This window comes from Urocampus carinirostris, chromosome 11 (assembly GCF_059441175.1).
Source record: "Urocampus carinirostris isolate Australia breed hairy pipefish chromosome 11, RoL_Ucar_1.0, whole genome shotgun sequence".
NCBI classification, from domain to species: Eukaryota; Metazoa; Chordata; class Actinopteri; order Syngnathiformes; family Syngnathidae; genus Urocampus; species Urocampus carinirostris.
The window spans coordinates 22,006,581-22,028,722 of NC_142359.1; the positions used below are offsets into that span (position 1 = coordinate 22,006,581).

At 41.1% G+C, this 22,142-nt stretch overlaps 1 protein-coding gene across 4 annotated transcripts in view; it reads left to right on the forward strand.

The window, feature by feature from the left end:
* The window catches only part of grip1 (glutamate receptor interacting protein 1), a 47,238-nt gene that overhangs the window by 20,876 nt on the left and 4,220 nt on the right, over positions 1-22,142 (forward strand). For 2 of the 4 annotated variants that reach the window (XM_088347825.1, XM_088347823.1), the window contains exons 2-24: positions 2,689-2,769; positions 2,841-2,976; positions 4,623-4,768; positions 4,843-4,926; positions 4,991-5,066; positions 6,726-6,871; positions 6,966-7,113; positions 7,226-7,395; positions 9,411-9,548; positions 10,576-10,722; positions 10,907-11,093; positions 11,163-11,308; positions 12,695-12,775; positions 12,854-12,923; positions 12,985-13,130; positions 13,197-13,341; positions 15,042-15,181; positions 15,254-15,439; positions 15,514-15,667; positions 16,291-16,402; positions 17,826-17,936; positions 18,016-18,132; positions 21,960-22,106. In XM_088347825.1, coding sequence (XP_088203951.1) covers positions 2,689-2,769; positions 2,841-2,976; positions 4,623-4,768; positions 4,843-4,926; positions 4,991-5,066; positions 6,726-6,871; positions 6,966-7,113; positions 7,226-7,395; positions 9,411-9,548; positions 10,576-10,722; positions 10,907-11,093; positions 11,163-11,308; positions 12,695-12,775; positions 12,854-12,923; positions 12,985-13,130; positions 13,197-13,341; positions 15,042-15,181; positions 15,254-15,439; positions 15,514-15,667; positions 16,291-16,402; positions 17,826-17,936; positions 18,016-18,132; positions 21,960-22,106 — 3,014 coding nt within the window. Of the gene's footprint in view, positions 1-983; positions 1,211-2,688; positions 2,770-2,840; positions 2,977-4,622; positions 4,769-4,842; positions 4,927-4,990; positions 5,067-6,725; positions 6,872-6,965; positions 7,114-7,225; positions 7,396-9,410; positions 9,549-10,575; positions 10,723-10,906; positions 11,094-11,162; positions 11,309-12,694; positions 12,776-12,853; positions 12,924-12,984; positions 13,131-13,196; positions 13,342-15,041; positions 15,182-15,253; positions 15,440-15,513; positions 15,668-16,290; positions 16,403-17,825; positions 17,937-18,015; positions 18,133-21,959; positions 22,107-22,142 lie in introns of those variants that run through there. The other 2 variants (XM_088347826.1, XM_088347827.1) reach the window with 2 other exon arrangements.

The following is a 22,142-nucleotide window of genomic DNA, read 5'->3' on the forward strand; positions in this document are numbered from 1 at the left end:
CTAAAAACCTGCAAAATTAACAAATTGCTACTGCTACCAGTAAGAAAATGGATTAATATTTTATTTGGGAGTCTCATATTGAGGGAAAAGACTCCTCATTTAGTGAAAGTCTAGAGTTTTGCGTGGAGCACATTTTGATGTTTATGAAGGATCATTTGAAATAGGCATACCTAACATAAGGCCAGCAGGCAAGACCGGCCAGTTGTATGATTCCGGCCCGCTATAAATTTCTTTAATTCAAAAAAAATAGCGAGTTTCCAGGTCATTTATATAAAAAGTTATGATTCTTAAAGTAAATGCAGACCAAATGCCGCACTGACTGCTAGAGGACAATAAAGGACATACTCTCAGCTTTAGTAGGTCCACCCTAGTAGTTTTATCTAATGTAGTCTAATTTTAATGCACATGCACTGCTAAACTTTTTATTTTGCATTTATTTTTCATTCATTTCAAAACAGTACGACAAATAAGGCAAAAATTAATCAGTTAACGTATTCCAAACATAAAAATCATTTTTCTCCATTTTTTGTGAATGTGTCCCTTCATCCTTGATTATAATATGTAAGGTATTGTACGAAAGTATGCTGAATGATAAAGAATCATACTGAAAAACCATAGTAAGCTAAATATTTTGCAGTATTTTTACTGGTTCGGCTTGCCTGAGAACAGAAAGTCTGGATCCAGCCTCAGATCCAAACTGAGGTTGACATCCCTGATTTAAAGGGTCCGTGAACAAATGATTTCAACCCACCTCAGAGGATAGATGCTTTTTTGATTCCTCCGTTATCCTTTAATATATGATGCACTTCCTCCATCCTCCTAACGTTGGCGTCCTCTAACATCCTCCCCTCGTACCATCTTCCACGCCCCCCTTCATCGTCATCATGCCATCAGATTGGGTTCCCCCTCCCCCTCTTCATCCTCATTTCATGGCTGCGCTCCACATCTGCAGCGCCCTCCCCCTCCTTCTGCGCCTCCTCCTCCCTCGTCGCACTCTTCCTCATCTGTTTGATGGCGTCTTGGTGAGGTTTCGCTGGCCGAAGGACGGAAAAGCAAAAGGAAAAGGAGCAGGCAGGACAAGGGCAAAGGGCAGAGGCTGTTTAGTGTGCATGGCGCTGGCTGAGTGGCCGACGACGCCGAGCTGGGGGCTTCATCATGATCGCCGTTTCGTTCAAATGCCGATGTCAGATTCTGCGCAGGGTGAATAAAGGTAGAGCTGCACAGACACACGCAGAGAGAGAGAGAGGGACGACAGTACACGTATCATATCCTGGCAATTGATCACTGATTGACAATTTTGTATGTATGGGATGAGAAAGCTTTCTAGTGTGTGTGAGAGTGAAACGGTGCAGGATGGAGAGAGAGATTTAAAATTCATGATGTGGGATAACAGGAAAGACAAGTGCTGGCATCATAATGTGTACTCTGTGTAGCGTGTCGCTACAATTGATTGTGAATGTTTGCAGGAGTTGTCGGATTGGTGAGAAGGCATGATAACTTGGTGTCTCACTTCTGATGCATCAGCAGCGTGTATATTTATGTGGAGTGTGTCACTATGGATTATTGTGGGTGTATGTGTGTTTGCATGAAATGTTAGACTCGTGGAATGGAACAAACTCAGATAACTCCCGTGTTTTTTTCCCTAAGCCATCATCATTTTATCTTTTTTTTTTTTTAATTCTCTTCTCTTTAACATCTAATATACAGGGTGTTCCAAAAGCACATTTTGACATTGAATATCTCGGAAATTATAAAGGTTAGAAAAACACATCTGGTAAATTCAGAAAGCTTTTAATCACATTTTCTATATGGAATGATCAAAGATGATCAATGTAAGCACCATTGGTCACATGACACACCTCAATCCGATTGTCAAATTTTTGCCAAAAAGGTCCAAGCATTGCATTGCATGCGATTGTTACAGTATGCCTGTTAACTTTGCCATCTGCGTGGAAAATCTCATCGCTGAAAACAAGTCAGTCGTAAAATCCGTCAACTTCTGTTGCATTGTAATGCAAAAGTCACGACAAGCTGGTTTTTCAGTGTCCTTCAACTGTTGGACTAACAGACTAGCTTGTAAGGTGTTATGTACAGTCAAGACAAGTCATATTTATTTGTGACCCCCTAATCACAAGGAGTCTCAAAGGGCTGCACAGACCGAGATTATTGAAAACTACAGACTATTATTACTCCATCCCCTGATCTAAAAAGTTGTCTTCTTAAGATATGCTTAACGGACACTAAAGATCCCCACTGGCTCTCCTACTCGATTTACGGCAGCTCCGCTGGAAAGCAGTTCAAACTTGTTAAATCACATTTTTTTGAGTCGTGGGGTGTCCCGTTCTCTTAGCTGGGATAAGCACCCTTCCATTATGAATTTACCATACCTTCTCACTATGGACTTCCTCTCTGGTGACCCCTTCCTAAATTTTCTGCAAAATCTATGTTGAACAACAGCCCAGGATTCAGTTTTTGCAAATTGTAAAAGTGAACACCATTAATGGGTCGTAAAAGAAATGAACAAATCAATAGCCTGAGTCTAATTATCTTTATTAAGGCACAACTTTTATCTTAATACCGTTTATAGTTAAGGACATATGTAGACTTCAAATATACCCAAGAATTTTGGAACACCCTGTATTTTTTCATCTGGAAGGGAAATCAATTTTTTATGTTTTGTGGTTACAGATGAAGGTCCGTACACCAAACACTCGGCAGGCTCACGTCCATCAGACGGTGCGTTGGCCATCCGGAGGCAGAGCATACCAGGTAGCGCCAATGCTCATGCTAACTCAGCCGCAATAAATCAAGCGATGCACTCACATACTTGCAATATCCAGATGAGTTCCGGGGATGCACCGTGGTGGAACTGATGAAGAAGGAGGGCACCACGCTGGGGTTGACTGTGTCGGGGGGCATCGACAAGGACGGGAAACCGCGGGTGTCCAATCTGAGGCAGGGAGGAATCGCCGCCAGGTAGGGAGCCCTAAATTTGACTCAAATGCTTTTATTATCGCCTGCAGGAAGTAAAATTCCTTTAAGGGGAAAATTGTAGTTTTGACTTATCTAGAACTGGGGCTCTTGTCTTAAAAGAGATTCACCTCAAGAAAGTTTTATCTCCAAGAAAAGTTTGTCATACAGGGAAAAAAAAGATTCTGTTTCAAGAGAAGATTTAAATCCCAAAAGAATTATTAATTGCCCCAGATTAAATGTATAGCCGTGGCTTGTTAAAAGAAGGATTTAACGGGAGCTTTATAGTCCCCCCGAGTATGTATAAGAGAAGGTCTCAGCCCAGAAAGGCTACAAGACCTGAAAAAAGGTTCTCGTTTTTCAATGAAGGAGATTACCATATTTTCTGCACTATAGGGCATGCCGGATTATAAAGCGCATGGAATTAAAACAACAGTAAGCCAAGTCCACTGTCTGCTCCATTTTCTGTCACTTCTGAAGAGCAATTCAGCACATTCTTCTTTGAGATCCCTCAAGTTTGCCCATATCAGAGTTGTCCCCCCGAAATAGTAATTAAATTCAAAACTCACTTTCCCTCCATTGAATGCTCTCCGTGTTTCATCGGCCATGGTTGTTGATTTCTCCGCTTTCTACCGCCTCGTTGAACGCTGAATTTTGACGTCTGTCGCCTATCGATGACATGCAGGTTGCATAAATGCGTCTCGACAGTTCACACAGCAGTCGCATTCCAAAAGATCAGATATTATACATATTTAGGACCACATATAAAAGTGGCCTGGGTCTGGTGTAAAAAAAATCGGACATGTGCCGTTCAGAGGGACTTTAGCAAATTAGATGCAGGTCCTGCAAAAAAAGATTTTCCTGCAGTGTGAACGTAGCCTCACATACTACACCTCAAGAGATATAGACAATACAGTACTTGAAAAAGCAGTATCTTTTATCTCATCATAACAATATTTTTAGTCTGGCTACCAAATTGTTGATGTTATTATTGGGCAGGGCCGCAAGAATATTGTCTTATATTAAACCGCAGACCACTAAAATCCTATATTGTATCACCGACTCGCAAACTCTTTAGTTGGTGAACTCTCTGCTGCAGCAGTACTCTCGGTGAAAATGAATATCCTTCAGGGGACCAAATAAATTGAATCATTATTTATGGGCACACATATTAAAAATGTTTGTTACTTACAATGCTTAGTTTGAGCTGAGAAAAAGTAAAACAAAGTTTTATACTGTTTTTTTTAATCACTTTCTATCTCAAATCTGGTAACATGACTAAAAACAGTGGGAAAATTAGAAAAGACCTAACGCCTTTTCATGCCTGTATCCTTAGTGGTTAGTGAAAAGAATCTGGGCGCACCTTCAAATTTCTGGGCAATTTGGGTTTTGTCGGTCCGGAAAATAAGGTAATCGGTGAAAAGGTAGAATATTAATTGTTAGGGAGGGTTCTATTTCCTTTCGGAAAATAAAATTCTCACAAACGTTATCTAATCCAAAGTTCTAAAACAAGACTAGCGGTAGCTTCTTGATAGCAATGACTTTAATCAGTTAGTTTCCAATTTAAACCACAAACTAAATCCTTGCTGTAGGCCCAAACTTAAGCTTCTGGAAGCAAACTATCCTTACCTAGTCATTGTCATCGGTGTCAGGAGTGACCAGCTGAATGTGGGCGACTACATTCGCTCCGTCAACGGCATCAACTTGGCTAAGTTTCGGCACGACGAGATCATCAGTCTTCTGAAGAACGTGGGCGAGCGTGTTCTGCTGGAGGTGGAGTACGAGCTACCGCCTGTCTGTATGTCCACAACGCCGCTGCTTCGTCTCCTTTCGTATGCCCCTCACTGCTTTGACGACGTATTTGCTTTAAAGCCGTGCAGGGTTCGGGCGTCATGTTCAAGACGGTGGAGGTGACGCTGCACAAGGAAGGGAACAGCTTCGGATTCGTCATCAGAGGTATGTGCGGGCGAGTGGGGGACTTAGTGGAGTGCGAAATAGTGACGAGACTTTTGCCGTGTAGGCGGAGCAAATGAAGACAGGAACAAGTGTCGACCCATCGTGGTAACAACCATACGTCCAGGAGGGCCAGCTGACAGGTGAGCGGCACTGACTTATGTTTGTCATAGTTGTGCACCAGTATCGCTTTTATATTTTGATTTTATTCCTTTTCACTTTAAACCAGGGGTCAGGAACCTTTTTGCCTAAAAAAGCCATGAAAGTTTTTTTTTTTATGGGGGGGGGCTAGACCATGAATTTTTAGACAAAATTTAACAAAACCACCAAACCTGCTCTTCAGAAAGAAACCATTTCTTCTGCTCATTTTATTTCCCCGTATGACGTTTGAGGATTTGATGAATTCCATGAAATAAAAATAATGCCAGCATCTGTGTCCCATATCACCAAATACACCATTTAAAATTTGTCTCCCTCCCGCAGTTACTTAACATCATAGAGGTTCATTTTTGTCATAAAAAATTGTTTCAATATAAGTAGCGAGCAGAGTCCTTATGTAAAAATATTAAAAATTATTACCAACGAGAAGGATACAGATGTATTTAGGGGAGTGTGTAATGCATGCAGAGACCCACCCACCCTTACAGTTAACTCAATAAAATTGCTCTGGGTGCTTGGCTTGCGCTTTTGTGTGTTTACAGTTTGTTCTGTGGGTTTCATCATAAAGTCTCAACAGTGAACATGGATTGTTTAATGAGCTTCCATACAATGGATACCTTAGAGGTGTACAGCTAAAACTGGGTCTGCTGGTGTAACACCGTGAGTGTAAACTGTCGTTGAAATTTTTCCTTTTACATTTGGGACCGAACTGACGGGATACTGTGTTTATTCGGCTTCGTAAACACTCGAGTAGAAATGTCATTGAGAAGATTACTGTGGCCGAGATTTTCTCTCCAAGCCGATGTACTCATGAAAAGAGTGATATCTGGCTTGTGAGCCATACGTTACCAACCCCAGCTCTACATTTTAGGTATCAATAAGTCTGTAGCTAATCCTTGACCAAATGGAGATGTCTATTTGTACCAAAGTTATTTTGGTGTTAAGGATTCTCCCCCAAAACTAGGATACTCTGTTAACAAAATCCAAGTGTCTGCCAGACAGAGGAACTGCATTAGACTCATGGTGTATTCAAAGACTAGTGTTTTCAGACTTAGTCCAGATGTTCTTTATGATTACATTTTTTGAAAGGGCTTTTCTTGATAAACGCTAATTGGACCATCATCAAGTGCCAGGAGGAAATAACAAATTTATAGTCCTAACGAGATAGGATAATGTGCAGTTTAAAGTGCAAAAATGTGCTGGAATCTTACAAATGGTTCTGGAGCAAGACACCAGAGTGAAGTTTTTAGTCCGCAATTAATATTTGATAATGTCCAAAAGCTCTAACTACTGTATTATCTGCACTTTAGAGCGCACCGAATTATAAGTCCAAAAAAAACAAAACATTATATACCGATTTTTTTTCTGTTTTCTCATTTCTCTGAAATACCAGGGTGATAATGAGATAAGACCTAATATCTTTTGATGCGTTGTCTGCTGCGATCCGAGTTCAATTCTGTTGCATTCAATTTTAAGCAATTATGAACATCACATTACTGCAACAATATGGTAGCGCATTCCCCTGTTTGACCACATATAAGGTGCACTGGATTATAAGGCGCACATTCAGATCCGATAGATGATTCAACTGATTTTGTGTCCTCGAAGGCAGTTAAAACATGCATGTGCGCGCGTGTGTTTAGGGAAGGTAGTATCAAACCTGGTGACCGTCTGCTGAGTATCGACGGCATCCGTCTCCATGGCAACACACTGACAGAGGCCATGAGTGTTCTGAAGCAGAGCGGGCAGGAAGCAACCATGCTGCTGGAGTATGACGTCTCTGTCATGGGTCAGCAAACACGACATAGACAATACACAATCAAACAGAGCAAGGTACACTCATATTTTACCTGACACTTAACCTTTGCCCCCTTGCGGTTTAGACTCTGTGTCTTCAGCTTCGGGTCCTCTGCTGGTAGAGGTTGCCAAGGCAACAGGCTCTAGCTTGGGTGTGGCCTTGTCCTCATCTATGTTCTGCAGTAAGCAGGTCATCGTCATTGACAAAGTTAAACCGGCCAGCATTGCAGACAGGTGACTCTCACTTCTTCATCGCACCTACACTTTAGACTTGTTTTCCTACTGGACGTCTGCTTGTGTGTGTGTATGTGTGTGTGTGTGTGTGTGTGTGTGTGTGCCTGCTTAGGTGTGGCGCCCTCCATGCAGGCGATCACATCCTCTCGGTGGACGGTAAATCTATGGAGTACTGCTCTCTGGCCGAAGCCACCCAGCTACTCTCCACGTCTTGCCACACTGTTCGCATGGAGATCCTACCGCAGCACCAGGCCCGACCGGCCCTGAACGCACCGCAGCAAGGTTCTTGCAAACACACATTACGTCAGATTCGCGTTGCACGCAATCGCTAACATGCAACAAACTGACTAGGGTCAATTCCAACTGGTTTTGAGTGCACTGCTGCAGGGGTGTAGAGTAAGACAATTTATTCTCTAGGGGTCAGGACTGTTACACTCAAAGAGCTATGAAAGCAAGATATTTTACTTTTTTGAATGAGAGCCACACCATAGATTTTAAATTTAAAATAATTGTCAAACCTGATCTCAAGACATAAGCTAATTTTGTATTCCATTTTACTTCACTGTGTAACATTTGAGAATGTCGTAAAATATATGAAATAATTATAATGCCAGAGCCTGTGTCCCATATGAATAAATATCCCAGCAAATGAAAAAGTGACTTAAGATCATTGAGGTTCACTTTGACCGTCATTTTTGTCATAGATAACATTTTCAAAACAAGGTGCGTGCAGAGTTCTTTTGTAAAAATGTCACAAAATTCTGCAAACAACAAGGTTCAGATTTATTTACCTTAAGCTGTGTGGTGTGGTCACAGTTCTAACCTTAGGAATTGAGTGGTCTTTATTCATCCTCCATTCCATTTTATAGACATGAATCTTGAACAACTTTGAAATCTACAAACATTCGTCTGAAAAGTCCTCAGGCGAAGAATCATTGATCATTTTTTTTCGTAACTTGTACAAGCTATACGCTTGAAAGAATATCGAAGAAATGGTAGAAGGCAGATGTCATACTCGATCGTGTTTTTCGATGCATCTTAATGGCTAGAAGACATGGAAAACACCATAACCCACGCCTGAAAATCTCTTACCTTTCAGCAGAATTCACCATTTTGAAGTAAAAAAAAAAGGTGACCTACATTCCTATGCGTATTTCACTTACTTTTTCTTTTGCCTAAAAAATAAGTCAACATTTGGGTGCGTGTCATACACAAAGTTTTACAGTTTTCTATTGCTGTATATAGCTGATCATAAGCACAAAACATTGGATGCAACGGGAATCAAACCCGGGTTGCAGCTGTGGGGGCACCAAATCCTACTTACCAGACCACCTGTGATTTAGATGACATACTAAAAGGCAGTCGAATTTATCTCATTTTCACACTATTTTTATTCAGGGTATCAAAGACAAATGGTAAAGAATCAAGAAAACAGAAGGTCGTATTGAAAGATATGAATAAACACAAAACCGACAGAGGCTCCTCCGTGCTATATGTCAAAGTGTCCCTGGGCAAGAAACTGAATCCCTAGCCCCCGATACCAGGTAGTTACCTTGCATTGCTGACGCTGCTACCGGTTAGTTAATTAGTGTGTGAAACACATTGTAAAGCGCTTTGGGAGGTCTTCATTGACTTGAAAAGGGCTATATAAATGCATTTAGATTACATTTACATTACAAAACGAGGGAAACAACCCTTTGATGTATCTGAAGGTGGATCGGACATTGAAGGACATTAAATAAATATATTGTGAATTTTACGTTGGCATTTTGTTCATAGTTTACGTGGTCAATAAATGACTGAATGATTTTTGTCTCTCACAATGCTTAGTTTGAGCTGAAAAAAAGTGAAACTAAATTTTGTAGCGGGTTTTAATTAAAAATGGTCAATATTATACACGAGTGTGCATTACAGTACACACAAATAAATAAGGTATCTCTTCCACACCCTTCTCACCTGACCCATGTTCATGCCTGCTAATGACATTTCTTCTTACCAGCCTAAAACGTAGAATAGTCCTTTCTGTCGTTAATGGTAGAAAATGGGGTTGCACTCCTGACCTTAAAGCATTAAAAACTGAATTTTATCTCCGAGCCAGATGTACTCATGTAAAGAGCTACCTGCCTCGTTAGTCATAAGTTCCCTCCCCCTGCACTACAGCAAGGTGCCAACACACAAGCACTGTGGAACTGGCCCTAAAGGCAACACATTCGTTTGAATTTCTTGAGCCGAAACAAAACCTTTTGTTTTAACCTGAACACTGTCCTGCATGTGTGTGTTTGTGTGCGTGCGTGCAGTCAAGGTGCAGCGTTCTCCCCGCCCTCTCCCCTGGGAGACTGGAACCTCTGCACCTATCCTCCCCCCTTACCACTACAACACGTACCATCCTGACCAATCAGGCGCCAGATCGCACAACCGACATACAAACAACCCATGTATGTCGACCGCTCTCTTGCACCATGTGTTTTCTGCATACATATGTGTGAGGTTTTGTATGAAGGCATCCAAATGTGTGTGCTCGTGTTCATGTGTGTGCCTTAACATTGATGTCTTGAGTTTTTTGCCTTTGAAGAGGGATGTCAATCCCAGAATTCTTTGCAAAAATATGTTGAACACAATTGTGGTTGTGTAATTTGAGTTAAGTAGCAAAATCCACCCAGTGTTTTCCTTCTTGTTTTCTGAATTTGACATTATTTTTTGTTAGCAACTGATGTCAATTGTCAGTCAACAACAAACTTTTTGCTGAAAAACCTATTTACCACAAAATCCAATAATACCATACATTTTGGACTACAAGCATCTACTTCTTTGCTAATCTTTTAAACCCTGCGTCTTTAAATGAGCTGTTGCTTATTCTTTTTTTTTTTTTGGGTGGCACTGACTAAAATGGCGAGCTGCTCTTTTCCACAACACATGCCCTCTAAATACAAAACACTGCGGTGACATCTGGAAACATCTCTGACACACTTCGAGAGAAATCAGTCCATGTTTTTGCCAACATTATTCATATAACTCATTAAACGGTAGGTTTGACAGTATTATTATTATGCCGTTAATACCGGTTGCATTTGACAGTATTTATTATTAATATCTACCACGTACTGATGATATTTAGACTCTTTATACTTTCCTTTAATCCTCTAGGAACGTTAACAAGCAAATACAATTAGGCCCATTACTGCGGAAACCACCAATGACAATAACACAAAATGATATTGATTTGCGTTGCAATTCAACACATTTCTCTACATTATGGTTGCCCTGGTGCTGTCATCTGGAAATACGGGGCTCACTTTTTACGCAACATCGCCCTCATTTGCTTTTGATCAGGTGCGCTCTGTAAGTCCGGAATTTATGGTAAGCTGAATACCGTGCTTTGGTAATTGAGGTTGCATTAAACATTATCGGGAGGAAAATTCTGCATGTGCGTGTTGACGTCTGGCTGTGTGTGCCGCCACGCAGCGCTGGGCCACACGTTCTCGCCGGGCTCCATGTCGGCGTACAGCCTGTCGTCCCTCAACATGACCATTCCCAGGAACGCGTATCCCACGAGTCCGCGGGGAACGTTGATGAGGAAGAAGCAGAAGAAGAAGGACTTCAAGAGCTCCTGTGAGGAATAATGCTGTCTCACCATCACACCAGCTTACAATTTTCTGCTAACTGGCTGACTAACTGCTAACTCTGTGTTTGTGAATTGCACAAATTGTTTTCCAGCCTCCTTGAAGGGTTTACATTTTCTGTTTTTTGTTCTGGCATTCAATAACCTTTGAATGTCATTCCCTCTTTGCAACAGTGTCCTTGGCATCCAGTACGGTGGGTCTTGCCGGCCAGGTTGTCCACACAGAGACCACGGAGGTTACTTTGCTAGGTGACGGAATCATGGGCTTCGGCCTCCAGTTGCAAGGTGGCGTCTTCGCCACCGAGACACTTTCCTCGCCGCCCCTCATTGCTTACATCGACCCCGACAGTCCTGCTGAAAGGTAAAATTCGTGTAGCACACGACATACCAAAACGTACGAGTTGTATATGAATGTGTGTGTTGTGCGCAGGTGCGGCATCCTGCAAATAGGTGACCGTATCTTGTCCATTAATGGAGTTCCTACAGAAGACTCCACTTTAGAAGAAACCAATCAGCTGCTTAGAGACTCTTCCATTACTGCACAACTCACCTTGGAGATAGAGTTTGACGTGGCTGGTATGTACACATCAGAGGTAAGATCGGGCCTAAAATGTTCAGCCCGACCCGAGTCGTGGGTATACAAACCCAAACCTGAAGTGCGCATCTCAGCGACGTGCAGCTGATGAAAGTAAAACTGAACAAAATGGCACCGAAAAGTAAATCAAATTCTGCAGATTACGAGCCTTTAATAGATTTGGCCAAAAAGCAGATGGAAAGTTTTTAAAGCTCGTAAGCTATTGGCAAGAAACAAAAATTACGTCTGACATGAGGGAGGTGGAAGGAGGAAGCCGCGGGTCTTTTACCCTAACATCGAGGATTAACATTTCTTTGGATTTAGTGATTTAGGCTTAAACTGATAGTTTGGTAAGCATTTTATTTATCGAAATAATTATTTGAGTAAAAGTAAGTGCATGCTGCGTAGAGCCTCCACAAAGAAAAAAAAACGTGAGAGAGAAGCCCAACCGGCCGGTTGATGAATGATATTTTAAGCCCCGGCCCAAGATCTTACCTCTAGTACTCATAGACACACCAGGCTTATATACAGTAGGGCAAGGTAAGAATTTCCTATTATACCATATTTTTCAAGTTACAAAGTGCACAGGATTAAGAAGCACACTCCCAAAAATGTGTCTTATGTGATGTTTTTTTATACATAAGGCACACAGGACAAATAAGGCACAAAGGATTTACAGTACAGTAAAGCTAGGGTTGCAGTTAAAATGAATAAGTTCCATTCCAGTGCATTGATTGATCAGTCCATTGCATCCATTGCATGTATATGACATCGCTGTTTTCCATCTGCCATCAGTATGTACCTGTATTTACTCATCTTCATTCATGTAATGTTTGCGATGCGTCGTCTGCTACAAGCCACGTGAACTCCTCTTTCCACGATGCTTTTAATGTACATTTACGTTTTGTAGCGTCATAAATGCTGTTAGCTTCTTTTGAATCTTTCTTAAGGGGCTGAGGTTTTGCCTTGATGCCTAACCACTTATCCATTTTTCTTGTATTCTCTGTGCGTCTACTTTGGAAAACGATATGCAAATGCACGACCTTATAACGCTCGGGAAAGTCCGGAAGCACGAAGTTATTCGATGCAGGCTTCTGATTGGCTGCCGAGTATGCAAATTGCCTAACCAACCAAAATTCCAATTTTTCCAAACCGAACGAAAATTTGGAAATCGGAATAAAGCAAAAGTTCGATATGAAAAAAAGTATTTTTTTTTTTGTTTGTTTTTTTTGGTCCTGAAAAAGTTGTTGGCCACCCAGGCAGAGACGTTTTGTAAGTTGTACGCCCAATGTAAAAGATGCACGCCCCGGGCAGACGTTATTTTAGACACTGCTTTTACACAGCAAATTAAATCTTTCCTGTTATAAACCTTGTGTGTCCTCTCCTAGAATCGGTCATCCCGTCCTCTGGAACGTTCCATGTGAAGCTTCCCAAGAAACCAGGAGTGGAACTGGGAATTACCATCAGCTGTAAGTTCATTCATATCACACAAGCGACAATTAAACTGGCATGCCTTGAACATGCTGCTCACTTTTGTTCTAATGCAGCTCCATCCAACCGGAAAGCTGGAGACCCTCTTATCATTTCAGATGTCAAGAAGGGCAGCGTTGCTCACAGGTGAGACGCAAACACACAAGTGCATAGTACAGAGTGTAAACTCCACCGTCCTATTGTGAAGGACGGGGACGCTGGAGCTGGGAGACAAGCTGCTGGCCATCGACAACATCCGCGTGGAGACGTGTTCCATGGAGGAAGCGGTGCAGATCCTGCAGCAGTGCGAGGAGCTCGTCAAGCTCAAGATACGCAAAGACGAGGACAATTCAGGTAGGCGAAGCATGTGGATCCGCTTACCACAGACAACCCACACCGAATGCGTGCGTTCCCTTCCAGATGAGCAGGAAGTATCGGGGAGCATCATCTACACTGTGGAGCTGCAGCGATACGGGGGCCCGCTGGGAATCACTATCTCGGGAACCGAGGAGCCTTTCGACCCCATTATTATCTCCTCGCTCACCAAGGGAGGCCTGGCAGAGAGGTCAGCATATATTCTTAATGACTATTAGGTTATCTCGTGTCCACATAAATTATTTTAGTTGGAGTAATTTTTTTATACACACACTCTAAAAATGTGGGTGTAAAATAACCACCATTTGGTCCAAAAAAAGACCAATCTACTTCTAGGATAAACTTTTTGGGTTAATTTGTAAAAAATCACCAAGGTATTTTGAATTGTTAGAAACAAAACACGTCCATTTTTGGGCTGTTACGTATTGAATAGTTCTTTAGGATTGAAATAAAATAACAATACATTTAATAAAATACTCCACCAATGCAGCCTGCTCTAGATCACATATGTCAAAGTGAAGGCCATGGGGCAAGATCTGTGTTTTTCTACAGCCTCTGAGATAATCTTGATACATTACTGTATCGTATCCCAGGAATTGTTTTGTTTTTGTTTTTACTTTCCAATACTTCTTGTAGAAAGTGTTGTTTATGATTAATAGATATGTGTGCTTTATTGTATTCCAAACCAATTCTATTAAAAACAAAATTGTTAAGGTAATTATACAAAACTGCTATTACGTTTTAGGCCAAATTTTGCTAAAATACAAAACTATAGGCTACTGATAGAGCCTGAATAGTAGCAGCTAGCATCATTGAGATAGCTTCTAGCATCAATCTTTTCAATTCAAATCATTTAAAATTGCAAATGAATGCACATAATACACAGCGAAAATAATCATTTTCAGTAGAGAGAACATATTTTGCTTTAGCGGTTAAGTATCTGTCTACTTATTGCTTTAGGGGTTGCTAGCTGTGACTAGCACAACATAAGCATTTAGCTTTGCTTAAGCAGCTGATGTCACAGACGCTGTCTGTCACTTGCTGTATTAGTCTTAGCAACTACCAAAAATAACTAGAATAGGTTGTAGTGGTCAAATTGAAAATGAGAAAAATGCTCCGCAAAGAAATACTTTTTATTTTTATTTTAAATATTTCTCTGTTGCCAGCTTGGACTGAGCACAGGTCTTGCCTAAAGTGTTTAACTTTAATATTGTCTAGGATTGCTTGGGGGGTCTCTATCTGTGCCGAGCACTACATTAGGAGCTCGCATTAGCAGCTTCTTCGTTTTCAACAGTCGATTAGTCTGGCCCTCGATTTGTAGTCAAATTATTGATTTACCCATCTGTCCTTTTTATTTCGACATCCCTGTTCTAGTTAATGTCATTCATGAGCTCCATGTGCCAATCTGATAGCTCCAAATGCATGGATCTTGCAACATCCATGCATGTCATTCTCCCTTACTCAGCCACAGCTTAATTTTAGTTACTAATTATGTTTATTGCTGATCTTGATTGTGTATTTTCTGTTTATGCCATTTTCACATCCATTGCAGCCTGGTCATCTTGGGAGGGGATTACCTGATGTGTGACCCCTTCTTATGGTTTCTTAAATGTATTCATTCTGAAGTGTTTGCTTTCCCTCATGTGGGTTGAGATTTGAGTATGTTTTATTGGTGGTCTGTGCATCCCTTTGAGACGTTTTGTGATTAAACCTAACACAAAAGATATGTGTTCTGACTTGAATAATTAATACAATGAAGAAAATATCCATGAAGTTCAGTTGAATTTATACCAAAGCAGATTTTTTTTTTCCTGAACCAAATTCGGTTGTTTGACCCAACATATTTTAGACTGACCAGTTGAAAGGAAATACGACATTATGTTTCCGCAGGACAGGCGCCATCCACGTTGGCGACCGTATCCTGGCTATCAACAGCAGCAGCCTGAAGGGCAAACCCCTGAGCGAGGCCATCAGTCTCCTGCAGCAGGCGGGGGAAACAGTCACGCTAAAGATCAAGAAACACGGGGAGTGTATGTCCTTTTGCACGCCACCTCGGGTGTCTAGACGCTACGGGCCTCAACGTGTACATGTGATCCTCACAGTGACCAGTCCCAAGTCGTCCATGATAGAGCCTGGCCAGGAAAACCATGATGGAGAGGGTGGAGAGGACCCGACGGTCATGTTAGCACCCCCTTCCAGTCAGAGGATTTTTAGCACACTTCCATCTGTTGATAGTGCAGTCGAGTCATGGGACGGGTCCAACATAGATGCCAGCTTCACCAGCCCGGGTATGAGCATACCTAAACATCATCCACATCACCCGCATGACCATTGTTTAGTGACATGTCGTGTGTGTTTTTAGCTCCTTCCTTCCAGTCCTCCCCTTTCACCTTCCACGAGTGGCGCAACGCCAAAACAGGCAACAGCCACTCGCCTGCTCCTTCTCGACAGCGAGCAAATCCACTGTCGGACTTATCAGGCCTCAACGACGACTGGGAGCACGTCACGATAACTGGGTAAGTGGCAGTTGTGATTACACGCCATTCAATCACATCGAATAAACATGAGTAACAGAATAGCCTCCCTCAAGCAAAGTAATGACAGTTGTCACCATAGAGCAGTTCTTCTAAATTATTTTCTGTCATGCCCTCTCTAGATAGAATAAATTATCTAGTGTCTCCATGTGCACCCCAACACGCGTCTAGATAGTATGCTTTATTCATACAATTGTTATAAGTACACCTCTACATTGCACTGTATCCGTATTAACATATGAGAGAATACCTACACATATGCATAACACTGTATCCTTTTAACATATAAACAAATAAAAAGTAATATGGACCAACTTACAAGAAAGAATATATCTACTAACTGAAACAGCAAGATTTAAAATGCTTCTGAAATTCAACAAAAAAATGTTCCTAAAGTGCCAGTGCTTCTCTGTGTATAACACAGTGCGTTAGGGGTAAAATCGGGCCTAAAAAATTCAGCCAAACCCGACAGATTAACTTGATTTAAAACTGAGCCCGGAGTAAACCCGAAGCTTTACTTTACCTTGACGGGACAGGGCTATTTGCAGTCAAAATATACTGTAATATTGGTTTCCCTCGTATTTTATTGGACGGTGCTGGTACAGGTTCACCGTGGGTCATGACGGAACAGAACCAGATCAGGAGGAAAACTTTTGGTCTCAGGCTTTGGAGGATCTAGAGACTTGTGGACAGAGTGGAATTCTTAGAGAACTGGAGGTAAGCTCGCGCACCAACACACACACACTGATTGTGATATGATACATCAATTGTGTTTTTCATTTATCCTGTTAATAACATTTACAATTTGGGTGAACCAATTAAAACCTTTTAAAAATTCAGAATTTTAAAAGGGCCTGGTTGTTTTCCAGGAGCCGGAAAAAAAGCCAGACCTCCTCTCTGGGGTATCATCCTGGGTTCAATTTATTCTTTATCCCCACTAATTTTTTCACTTACTCTCTTCTTGTTTTATTTTTGTTTTTGTGTGCGTGTGAGCTAACTCATTGACTCTGGTGATATGCATATCCTAACAATAACGCTGAAGGACTTCCAAGTGGCTTTTTTGTATATCATTGGAAGTTATTCTAAATTATGTTTCATGTTTCTGGATGGTTTAACTAACAAAATGTCGATTTCTTTGTTAAAATTTATTTACATTCAAATCAATGTTTCGCTCTCTTGGATTTTAGAAACACTTAAGTGATTTTTACAATTTTTCACATGTATATTCTATTAAAAGTGGGCTGCGTCGTTTAAGGAGTCCTTAAAAATTGAAATGAGAATATTGTCCGTTTTAAAGACGTGTTGCCTATCTGAGATATTTTCCACCGCGCCTATCTACTTTTACCTTACTTTTATCAGAACTGTTTGTGACTCGCAACTCATTAAAAAGTAGGGGGGATGGTAAGTGAGTCGATGGTCGTGGATTTATGTTAGTGTAGCATGAAAATTGTTAAAGTAGGAAAAGGACTGTTTCAAACTCCGAAAAAGATGAAAAAAGGAGAGTTTCTTCGAGCGCATCTAAGTAATGCGCGTACATGCACACGCAACACGAGTAGCTTGACAGAGGTTGCAATAATGTTTTAAGCCAGAAGATTTCGTCAGCAAGTGGACCATTTTTAAATTCCAGACAGCACCTTTAACAAAAATGTAGCATGTGAAATTTTGTAGCAGTTGTCTGCTCGCAGGTCATCCTGGAAGGGGAATTTCCACTTCTGTGGATCCTTCTTAAGGTTTATTTTTCTCATGTTGAGTTTTTCCTTGCCCGCATATCGGTTTCATATCAGGGGATGGTGTAATTGTGTTCTGTGCAGCCCTTAAGACATTTCGTGATTGAGGGCTATACAAATAAATATGACTTGACTTTGTGACATGTTGAGCATCAAAAAAGTTTGTGTAATATTGAGCTCCTTTTTATTGGTTGATTTCATTTTTGACATGTAAAATACGTGTACAGCTTTGAACAACATTGAAGTGCAATTGGGTGCCATTAACCAGCTTGTGAGTCCCTTAGTTATGCCAGTGTGAGCAAGGCATGCTAGGACAGTTTTAGAAATGCATGCATGCACCTGTTGGAGTCCAAAGGCACGGTAATCTTGACACATCCTTTTTTATTATATGGACATGTGATTGTCTTCTCCAGGCAACAATCATGTCTGGCTCCACCCTCAGCCTAAACCATGAACCGGCCCCATCTCGCACCTCACTGGGTCGACAGGCCAGCTTCCAGGAACGTAGCAACTCCCGCCCCCAGGTGAGCACCACGAGCCTTAACTTCTTCATTGTATTGATTCGAACAAAGTACTCACTTTATCCCCCCTCCCCTCCACCAGGTGACCCCACGCTCCAACACCTTGCCCTCTGACCCCCAGCGCAGAGCCTTTGCCATGAAGAAGATGAGGCAGGAAGTCAACGACATCCTCAACCAGACACCAGTAGAACTTCACAAGGTTAGCGTGAAGCTCTCTCCCCCACATTCCTACAATCTTTTAGTTTACAGTATTCCCTTGCTCTGTCGTGGTTTAATTTTCGTTTTTTCGCTACTTTGCGGATTTTTGTCGTGTATTGTGTTTTGCATTCTGAGTAGCTAGACAGTCACTCCACCACTTCTCTATTTCTCCGTCACAATTGCAGTTTAATATGTACATGTGCGTAAAATATATCGCTGAATAGACATAACATACGTTGGAATTGTCTTGCAATTTCGTTTGTCATGTAGATCTGCAGCTAACTACAAATTTTTTAACAGTCCACTACTTACGAACCGTTGAAACGATTAATCTAATAATCTGGTTTAAAAAACATCCTAAATTTAGCATGAAGTTTATCTAGTTATGGGTTAAAAGTAAAATGCATCGTTATTTGAACATACTCTGGATTCGTACAAAATATAAGTAAAAATCCACCTCAGTTTAAGTTCAGTTTCCATTAAATGTAATCCACATTCTTACAATGAGATTCTAATGGGTCCATTTGAACCCAACTGATGTGTCGGGAGTCATTAGGAGACCAAACCCCCCAATTCCAACCCTTAATGCCGAGCGCCAAGCAGGGAGGCAATGGATACCAATGTTGTAGGTCTTAGGTATGACCCGGCTGAGGCTCGAACCAGCAACCTCCCAGTCTCTGGGCGGAGGCCTTACCCGCAAGGCTCTGCTGAGCGAAGCCTTTCAATTGGGACTGCAAGTGACAACTATTTTAATAGGCGAATGGTCACCGATGATTAAAATAGTCAGTTAAAAAATCGTATAATTATTATTGTTTTCTTAAATTTAGCATGAGTTTGATTTAATTGTGTGGCAAATTATAAAACACAAGAAGAATTGATAAATACATCTGATTTAACATACTGTGGATTTGTATGAAAATTCAATAAAAATGCCCGATCTAAAACCAATTAGGTCCTGTGTTTGGTCAGTCGAGACATGAATCCTTGAATAAATCAGTGTCCAATTTTAGGGACAAGGAAAATAAGTGATAAATCAAAATCAAGCAAACATTCTTTTATCCTTGAAAACAAAAGAAATGGCTCATAAGCAGCATTAGAACAGCAAATAAAACTAATATGATGTCCATTTGCAAAGTCTGTTACGAAAGTACTTAACGGCCCTCAACACAGGCTTCCTGCAAGGTCTTAAAATTTAAAAAAGTCTTAACTTTGATAAACCCAAATTATGGCCTTCAAAAGGGTCTTGAGTTTTGTCTAAAATTTAACTCTCAAATGTATGGTTTCTTTTCAACAACTTCGACTAATCGTTGCAGCCCTATTTTCAGCGAGTAGCTCAAGGATGAGAGCCTTTGATAAGCTGTTGTCTCCATTGTAATCGATTGAAACATGTTGGCAAGGACGTATATATTTGGCATGGACGGAGGTGACGTGTTCTTATCTATATTGTGCAATCATTGTTTTGTCCCCACCAATATTATGTGATCACTTTCCCGTAAAAAATCCCAGTCAATTGACGTTTCGTTTACTTTGTAGCACAGAAAGGGTTTAATTACGTTCTCTGCTGAAGCGCTGATGCATAGTACCAATGTATTGGCTGTGCCGTTCACCTAATTAGAAAAATATGTTTGGTTGTAATTTTGTCCCCACCAATGCCAACCCCAAACCTACACCAGTGCATGTCGGTGTATAAGAATCTTTCTGCCCAGAAGAGAAAAAAATGCCACGGTTTTTTCCCCAATAACAAAGAAAACATTTATAAAGTACAGTTCTTTTATTTGTTAAACAAATGCTTGAGTCTATGAATGGGTTCAGTTCTTTGGTTTCAATGTATAATAGGGCATTCAAATCTATCTACCCTGGTCACATCCCTCGAGAGGGGTGACCGACAGCAAGACAAACACATCCAAAAAAATAAAATAAAAAAGGGAAAAATTTGCCAAAAACACACACAAAATTTTGTGGACCATGGTCAACCCAAATGCCCAAACACCCAAACAAGTTAACCACCTCTGCACCCAAGTTGGTCATGCTTTCGTCCCTCCAGATGAAACGGGACACAAGAAAGCGGCCGTGTCACTCGGGTCGGGGTGACACAACTAGAGGTAAGATCGGGCCCAAAAAAAGCACCCGAACCCGACGCAGGCCCGGGGGGTATTAAACCCGACCCGGACCCGGCCCGACTAATTAACTGGATTTGCTGGCCCGGCCCGAGGGGGCCCGAAATTACATATTTTATTTATAAGGAGGGGTGATTTATGATAACAAATTAAACTCTGCCTTTTGTTACAACATCTAGGCCTAAGTTAAATAAAACTGTATAAACATTTACATCTTTTATATTTCTGTGTCTGCACTGCAATCTGTCATTGACGGTTTTTTTTTTGAGGTAGCGAAAACATTTAAAGGCGTCCGTCATTTTGACGACTTGATCATTGGGCCATAATCCACAGCAGCAGTAGTAGTACGCCTTTAAGATTTTAGCGCAGCACTTTCATTGAGAGGGGATGTTGACGTGTTGTGCCGACTCCTATGCAAATCCCCCCCCCCCTGATCGTATTCTATATAAAACGCTTATTAAAACAATAAAGCGAGCTAATTATAATCATTGGGAGATCCTAGTCTATATAACGCGTTTATTTAAACAATAAAGCGCGATCGTATTCTACAGATTGCGTTTTTTAACGCGGATGAAAATCTCACCAACGTCAATGTACGCTTCCGACAAAAGCGATCGTATTCTATATAATACGCTTTAAAACAAAATAAAGCGAGCTAATTATAATCATTGGGAGATCGCGTTTATTTAAACAATAAAGCGCGATCGTATTTTACAAAATGCATTTTTTTAACGCGGATGGAAAAGTCACCAACGTCACTGTACGCTATGATTTCCGCAACCACAACTAATTGTACACAAATAATATTCATTTGATTTACTATAATATCCGTACGTAATGTCTTTTTTATTGTGAATGAAACCCTGGTTGCATTGGATCCCGCGGTGTAAACAAATTGTTGTTTTTTTCATTTAAAATCGGAGGGGGGAGAGGAATTTCCATAGGAGTCGGAAAAATAGCGATTACAGCTCCTTCTCCGTTTTATCCAAATTATTTATTTTATAACAAGTATTCCTTGGTCTAGTATCCATACATAGTTTAAGTATATATTTTTAATGAACATTTAACACATTATTAATTAATTAAAAAAAAAAAAAAAAAAAAAAAAAAAAAAAAAAAAAAAAAAAAAGCAGGACCGAACCCGACCCGACCCGACCGTATGACTGACATTTCAGGGCCCGACCCGGCCCGAAATTGCCTCGGGTTCGGGTTCGGGTTCGGGCTCGGGCCATAAATCTTACCTCTAGACACAACACACTCTTCTGTTCAACAGCATGGCCCAACAGCTTTTGCTGGATTACCCCTGCCGCATCATATGGGTGCCCTGCCCATCCCTTAGAATTTGTCCTGTGGTGTGAGAAAGGAGCGAGGGGACTGGGGATCCTCTCCTCTCTATCTCTACTCCCTAAGAGACAGCGAGACAGCAATAGAGCATTCATAAATAAATAAATCGAGTTTTCTTCGCAGATTTTGCCAAGTGAGGATTCTTTTTGGAACGTTTACCCCCGTGAATAACAAGGAATTACTGTACATTATGCGTCTTTATTAAAGCCTGCGATTGTAAATTGTAGGATTTTGATAGTTTAATGAATGTGTGTTTACTTAAACTGAAGGAATTTTTGGTCACATTTAGGAAGCAACCAAGTTATTTTCATGATTTTGGGGAGCCAAATGTGTTTTACGTGCCCTTTGATTGACAACTTTGTTGCAGCTGACTCTGGAAAAGTCTTCTGACTTGGAGGACTTCGGCTTCAGCGTTTCAGACGGTGTTTTGGATCGCGGCGTTTACGTGAACAACATCCGAAATGGCGGCCCCGCAGAGCGCGGAGGCCTGCAACCCTATGACCGCCTCCTGCAGGTAAACACAGAGGCGATACGCATCACAAGTAAAATG